General features: G+C 40.0%; 1 protein-coding gene across 1 annotated transcript; it reads right to left on the bottom strand.

The window, feature by feature from the left end:
* Positions 1 to 882: 882 nt before the first annotated feature.
* Positions 883 to 1436, bottom strand: LOC149836079 (uncharacterized). Its single transcript, XM_090010779.1, has one exon. It carries the CDS (start codon positions 1327 to 1329, stop codon positions 988 to 990), a length of 342 nt encoding a protein of 113 aa, XP_089866905.1. The 5' UTR covers positions 1330 to 1436; the 3' UTR covers positions 883 to 987.
* Positions 1437 to 7962: the final 6526 nt, after the last annotated feature.

Genomic DNA, 7962 nt, shown 5'->3' with positions numbered 1-7962 from the left:
GGGGTTTGAACTTGCAACATCCCAACACAAGGTGACGTGCACTAATTGCTAGTGCAAGACAAGGGGAGTTCCTGTTGGTAGATATCTTTGTTAAAAAAGCAATTTTCATCTTAGATATGCTTTTGGTAAATCTGACAGTAGATGGGATTTTCATTGTTGAAAACATATGATTAGACTCTTGGATAAAAAAAAATTTTAATGTATATGTAATATTTAATAATGTAAAAAATTTCAGAACCTTTGATTTTCAAATTCTCGCATCCAAAAAGTTCTATCTAAAAGTCTATTCATTCAGCGTATCACATTCATATGGTAAGATTTGCCCAAAAAGCAAAATTTTGAAAGGTAAGACAAGGGGGTGAACCATCCCCTTCTCTACGTTCCAAAACATGATTCGAAAATCAAGAAAATGTCATCCACCGAAAACAGAAAAATGTGTGAAAATATTTTTCTCTGTCGAGCATGAACTCCTCTCTCTCTCTCTCTCTCTCTCTCTCTCTCTCTCTCTCTCTCTTGAGTCCCCACGAATTCGCCGGTCCGTATTGCTATAAAATATAACGTCCTGCCATTGTGTGACCGTCCGTTTCTCTCTCACAGAACTTCCCTCCTCTTTCTCTCTAAAAAACAAGAAGAGGAAGAAAGGTGGTGTTGCAGAGAAGCGAAGCGGACACGGTTCGCACCTCCATTTGGGTACCTCCACCGCGCATTCGAGACGCGGCTTCCTCGGTGGGCGAGCCTCTCCATGGAGTCAGAGGAAGGGAAGGAGCGCCGCCGCATAAGGACGTCGTCCGGCTGCTCGTCGTCTGCGGTGGCGACCTTCGCCAAACGGGAACCGCCGGAATCGGAGGAGGAGAAGCCAGTGGCGGTTGCGGCGAGGAGGTGGGGGTCCGCCAAGGACCGCCACACCAAGGTGGAGGGGAGGGGACGGAGGGTGCGGATGCCGCCCACCTGCGCGGCCAGGATCTTCCAACTCACCAGGGAGCTCGGCTACCGGTCCGACGGCGAGACGATCAGGTGGCTACTGGAACAGGCGGAGCCGGCCATCGTCGCCGCCACCGGTACGGGGACTGTCCCGGCCATCGCCGTCTCGGTCGACGGGGCCCTACGAGTCCCCACCGACCACCCCTCTTCCTCGTCCTCCTCCGGCGACACCTCTACCCCGGAAAATAAGCGCCGGAGGAAACCCACCACCACCACCGCCATCACGACGGCGGAGCCACCGACAGTGGCGGTTCCGTTCTCGACGTCAGTGATGTCGCACAGCGTCTGCGGGCCCATATGGGCGGTGGGCGGGGAGGCGGTAGTGCCGAACCCCGTCGCCCGAGCCATCTGGATGCTGCCCGTTAGCGGTCAGGCAGGAGCGTCTCCAGCGTCGCAGCAGCCGCCTTCACAGCTCATGAACATCGCGTTCCGACCGTTCTCCGCCTCCGGGCTGATGGTACCCAACGGAATCGGACTCTCCTCTCAGCCACCCACCACCTCCTCTTACGCCGCCTCCGCCCATTCTCCGGCCACCAACAAACCCCCAGCCGGCGAGACGCTGCACCGGTTCATGAGGGAGGAGACGAAGCAGAGCCCCAAGGGAGGAGGGAGGTGACGGTCGCACGTGAGATCGATTCGTGCATCACGAGTTCCACCAGTTCCGGGCCGGGTCTCGTCGTGGGCCCCGGGGCCGGGGGTAGCGGAGTGGGGGGGGGGAGTGGTGCGGTGGGGACCACCTGTTGCGTGTGCGGCAGGTTTCGTGCAGTTGGGGCCCATTTGGCAAAAACCTAAATGGTTGCATTCTCGAGACGCCCAGTGGTCCCCACATATCAAAAAGTAGTTTTCTTGTGCCTCGCCGACCTCTGGGCCCCCGTTAAGTTGGGTGGGACCATGCATGGGGATTGAGGAAAGGGTTCTGTTCTGCCTTGGATGAGAGACACGTGGCCATAGTGAAGGGAAGGGGGGAGATTCGTGTGGGCCCCGCGTTTCCGTCCTCGCTTGAGCAGGTGGGAGCAGTTGCTTGGCAACGCAAAATACGGTACGGAGAGTGAGTGACCGCACGCGATTTATGTGTGAACGCCTTTTTTTTTTTTTTATTCTTCCATTTTGGGTTTGTTTGTTTGTTTGGATACGAAAGAGGGTGGGCCCCACTTTCACTCATTGAATGGATATCTTCTCTTTTGTTTTTTGAGTGTTGAAACTTAAAACCTATGGATTTTGTGCACGTCCATTGAGACTATTTTGCCCCCTCCCCCCTCTCTCCACTTGGCCTCACGGGTTAGAAATGCAAAAGGTTCGGATCTAAAACATTTAAATACACGAGAATTTGGATTAAAATTGGATGGGAACCATGGACGGACCCAAAAACTTGAAAAATTTGTGTACGTATGTTGAAAGCAGCCAAAATGGGAGTTCTAAATTCTTGAGAGGGAGGGTGGGCGTGCGTCTATGCGCGGAACAGCTAAAACTTGCAAAAACCTTCATTCCAGATCCAAACCCATTTGCATCCCGAGTCAAGATCGAAGGCAAAAGATGTGGAAGTCTTTTCTTTCAATCGTTTTTTAAAGAAAAAATATAAAGTGGTTATATACCATGATATTGTTGTTTGTATGAATCTAACCACCAAATGGTAGATCTAACCTTAGAAATGTGTTTAACATGGTTTATTTACTATGTTAAAAAGTTTTATCATGATCCCATTTTTGAAACCTTTCACAATTCATGAAAATAAGGGTAGTCTAAAAAATGGCATAAAACATTGTGTTTCAATATGTTACACATGATTCAAATGTTAGGTTTAGCATTTGGAGTTTAAATCTATGTAAATCAAGTACCACCTCAAGTCATGGTCAGTATCACCATAGAAGCACCTTTTTTTTTAATGTTGAACAAAATTATTATTTTTCTTTTTCTTTTTCTTTTTCTTTTTCTTTTTTTGTGGAGAAGTGCAATGTTGACCATGCCATGTTTCTCGATACAAAACTTCATGTGTAATTTTTCCTGTCCACCAAAAACTCTTTTTTATGCTTTGGGGATGCACCACCTATTTTCGCACTCAAGTTGTCCCTTCATCTTAGGACAAATTGAGGGACTCCCTAGCCAAGCGTAAAGACCCACATGGACTTGTGGGTAGGGTTGAGAAACAAGCCAATATGCTTCTAGCATGATTTGTAAAGTGCTCATTCAAACTCATAAAATAGCCTCGGTGAACAATAGTTACTTGGTTCGGCTCATCTAGATTTGTATGAACTCTTTTAAGTAACACAAAAAATGGTTTAGAAATTTTTTGCATTATATATAGATATACTATTTGATTTGCAAAAATTAAGTTTAACAATAAAACTTCTTTAAAATAATGCGTCTTTCGCATTGTTTGGTGCAAAAATATATTCACGGTAGACAACGCATACACTGAACATGATCATGACATTTATATGTGAATCACATGCCAAACAAATAGCATTGTTGATATCTCATTCTTTCACAAAGCTCAGTAATAGCATAACATTTTTTTATGTGTGTGCGATAAAATTTGTGTTTTTATAAAAACATGCACATGTTGATATATATGCCACAACCGTTTGGTGCAAAAATACATTCACGATAGGCAGCGCATACACTGAATATGGTCATAACATTTATATGTGAATCACATACAAAATTTATATGGCAAACAAATAACATTGTTGATATCTCATTCTTTCGCAAAGCTCAATAATAGCATAACATTCTTTTTATGTGCATGCAAAATTTATGTTTTTGTGAAAAAATACACATGTGAGCTTATCCCCATAACATGATGGCCAGAACAATAAAATAATCAATCTTACTACATTTTATCGGGTTTCCAAATGAAACAACCACCCCAAATATGTGTACAACCATCACTTGAGGATTCAAACATTCAACATTCTCATACACTTAAAGAACATTCACTATATATATATATATATATATATATATATATTTCACACACATATATATAGAGAGAGAGAGACTGGGATGCGGCGGTTCACTGTCGGTCTTACTGCACACTTGTCTAAGTTGTTACACCAACAATCGGTAATAATGTACACTACCTGTTATGCACATTTTTTTTTCTTTGGCAAGTCTACTTGTAGCAGACTTGTTGTCTTCCATGGTCTGTGGCTTAAAGGTACACCGGCAGGGTGATACACCCTACTGGTCGCCCAAGTAAGAGGAAGAGGGAAACAGGCTGACCCCAACCTACTCCACCCGTATGGGTGCAAAGTAGCGGCAGTGCACAGGGCTGTGGACTGGGGTCAAGCCAACCCAAGCGGACAGTGCTCAGCAAGGTGCGGTGTGCCCTGCAACACCCAGCAAGAGAGTAGCAGACTGGGAGTCGAGCAGACCCCAGCCTACCATGTTCAGCACAGTGCATCGAGCAACAGCAATGCCCAGCAAGGTGCAGCGTGCCTAGATCGGGTCATGTTGGATCAGTCCGAGCAGTCAAATCTGGACTGACCAAGTACACCACTAAATCACCCAAGGAAGTGGGTTGAGGTCGGACAGACCCCTACCTGTTCTCAAACATAACCCACACCATGTATACCCCTTTTTTTCATTATAACAATGAGCAATATCAATTGTATGATAGTCCATGAATTTATATATATATATATATATTTAAAAATATCACAAGGAAAAATCTTATCGAATCATGCATTGTATGCACAAGTCTCTCATACATGAATTCATTACCCATTCATGGAAATTCTAATTCATGACATAAGGTACGTAGATCTAACAATTTAATTTATCTTATATATATATATATATATATATATATATATATATATATATATATATATATATATATATATATATATATATATATATATATATATATATATATATATATATATATAATCTCAATAAAATTAAAACACAAAGAATCATACAATATGTGTATGCACCTAACATACTAACAAATGTATCTCTCTCTCTCTCTCTCTCTCTCTCTCTCTCTCTCTCTCTCTCTATATATATATATATATATATATATATATATATATATATATATATATATATATAATTATTTTTTTTGTTTCTTTCTTTTATTCAACCCATTCACATGTGTATTAGCATGATCTGACCGCATGTGGTATGCCATCGATATCACCATTTCAGGTGGATCGATATGCAAGCTGGCTCATTATTCATGAACAATGGTCAATGACCCTACCTCATAAACGGATCAATTGAATACAAAACACCCAAGTATAGTTGGTCGCCCTTCAGTTGTGCATGTTTCTTCGTTCATTGGAGTCTCCTCACACCCTTGTCGTGTGGGGGTAAATGAGAGAAATGGAGAATAGATAGAGGGAGAGAGAGAGAGGGATAGAAGGTGGCGTGTGAGGTTCTCTACTAAGTAGGGCTTCACACGAAATGGGAAAGGAAAGAGGCGCACCACTTTTCTCTTTTTTGCTCTGATTTTCAAAAGATAGAGTCTCATAAATGAGATCTCTCACTTAGGTATGAGGGTCCCACTAATCCCTTTTATTTTGTTTCCCTTAATATTTAGGTTTATGTTTAAGTCATTAAGATCATTTTTTTAGTTTTAAGAAATATATTAAATAGTTATTTCATTTAAATTTTTGATAGGTTTTATCAGAATAAGAGGGCCCACAAGGGGGGAGAACCACCCTGGGGATCCTACCTAATATAATTATTAAAGATATTATTTAATTAAAACCCTAATCTAGGTTTCCTATATGATCTTGGATCTAGATTGGATCCAAATATATTTGGATTAAACATAAATCCATATCCAATTCTCAAGTGGATTTTGAGCTTATTCCATATCCAAATCTAATTACCATATCCAAATAAATTTAATCACATGCAAATCCAAATTGAAATTCATTCTAAATTCTATTCGAATTCCAATTCATCGTGGAATTCTTTTTCAAGGGAAATTCATTAAAACATTTAAATTCATTCAAATTTATATTTCAAATTCCCATTCACTTTTGATTATGTTTAATAAAAATTAAAATCCAAAAATTAGAATAGAATTTTCCTTTATTGATTTAAATAATTATAAAAAATTTACAGGTAACAATATCAACCAACGAGCATCGTTCGATGAAAAGGTTGTATATCGTTACAACCTTTCCAATATATAACATTAAACTAGTTTTGTTTAATATTAGAAGAATTCAGCCATATTAAAATAACTAAACTACCCTTAAAAGTGTCATTTTTGAAGTACGTTACTATTTAAGTCAAAAAGGCAAATTTAATTTATTCATAAAGTTACTTTGTTGGAAAAGATGTTTGACTTTTCAATGTCTTAAGTTCAAAAGATCTTTAATGCTTAGCCATGCATTTTCAAAAGTACCAATTTTTTAAAATATTTTAGTCATTTTTATAAGGTTGAATATATCAAATATTAAACACAATTAGTTTAATATTAACCATATATATATATATATAAGAAAAAATAAAAAACCTACAAAATACAAAACCTACTAAATGAAGCATGTTATTAGATTTTCATGAATTTTTTCATGTTTTTCAAAATTTTGAATCACTTCTTGGAACATTTGATTCAGATGCATGGATATGCTTTTATAAGGTTTCAAAAATCAACATCCTACAATTTTCATAAATTTTGAGGCTCTAAATAACATTTTTTTCATCCAAAACGCATGATCCAAGTGTCGATTTCTAGTAAATCAGTCTTGCTAAATACATCTATGGGTCAGAATTTTGAAAAAAAATTACAGAAAATCTATTATCATGTTTCAATTAGTAGGTTTTGTATTTAGTAGGTTTCCATTTCCATATATATAAACACCTTTTAATGTGTGTATTATTAGTGCACTCTATTTAACTGCCTCTCCCTCACTCAATGGTAGCATGTGTGGAATGAGTGAAATCACAGACTCTTCAGAGGTGTTGAGTCACCAGTCTCCAACCTCCATTGTGGCATTCAGGGGATATCTACTTCACTGTTGCTTTGATCTGGGCAGGGAGTCGCTTGCCTTTGTTGGGATCGCCAAGAGTCGGTAACTTACTGCATTGCTCTCTTGTTTCTGGGTGATCCCTCATCACCCTTCTCCTTCTGTTTATCTTCAACTGCAACTTAAAATTATTCAAAAATATTTTATTCTTTCCTCTAAAAAAACAATCTCTCTCACTCAATTTGGCACCATAGGTGTGTTAAGTATTTTTTTTGGTTAGGAATGACAGTTAAGATAGTTTTTTTTTTTGTAATAAAAACATATTTTTTTTTCAATTGTGAAATTTGGGAGATCATGAGCTGTTGATTTTTGGTGTTCTTAATCATCTTTCCTATACATTATATTACATGATTCAAAGTTTGTTGTTTTACTTAACAAATCATATAGATCACATCTATCAACCGCGGGGAAATCCCAAGTGGGGCCCTATGACCACCCTGCCTTATGAGGTCCACCTCTAAAAGTAATTGACATACCCTTGCTCTACCGGGGTTTGATCCAAGGTATTCAACTCAACACCTTCACAATCACCTAGAGTTTTTACACTATTGAGCTTACAGAGTAAGGCAGTTTCAAGCAAACAAGGGCATTACCTGACTAGTGGGGATGATACCAACTCTTGATAATGCATACTGTTAGGGATGTTATTTTTTTTTTATGATGAGGAATGCTTGCCGAAACGAGGAAAAACCCTGGGGTGGGGCCCCGCGGCCACCCTGCCTTACGTGGCCCCACCTCTAAAAGCTACCGACACATCCGTGCACCAGTGGAGTTTGATCTGGTGTCTTCAACTCAACACCTTCACAACCACCCTGTTGGCCATGTGGGAGATCACTCCTGTGGTGGTTATTAGGGAAGTTAAATGATTGAGTTTGATTTAGATTTTCAACTACCCAATTACCTTTTGGTTGGATACTGTTGCGTACATCTGATTAGTTAAATGGATCAGATTCAGTTCGGTTCCACTCATCCCCTTTGCCATCATCCATCT

Source organism: Nuphar pumila, chromosome 6 (genome assembly GCF_984573655.1).
Source record: "Nuphar pumila chromosome 6, dmNupPumi1.hap1.1, whole genome shotgun sequence".
NCBI classification, from domain to species: domain Eukaryota; kingdom Viridiplantae; phylum Streptophyta; class Magnoliopsida; order Nymphaeales; family Nymphaeaceae; genus Nuphar; species Nuphar pumila.
Note: the sequence above shows the minus strand (reverse complement) of the source record. Positions and strands in the feature narration are given on the sequence as shown.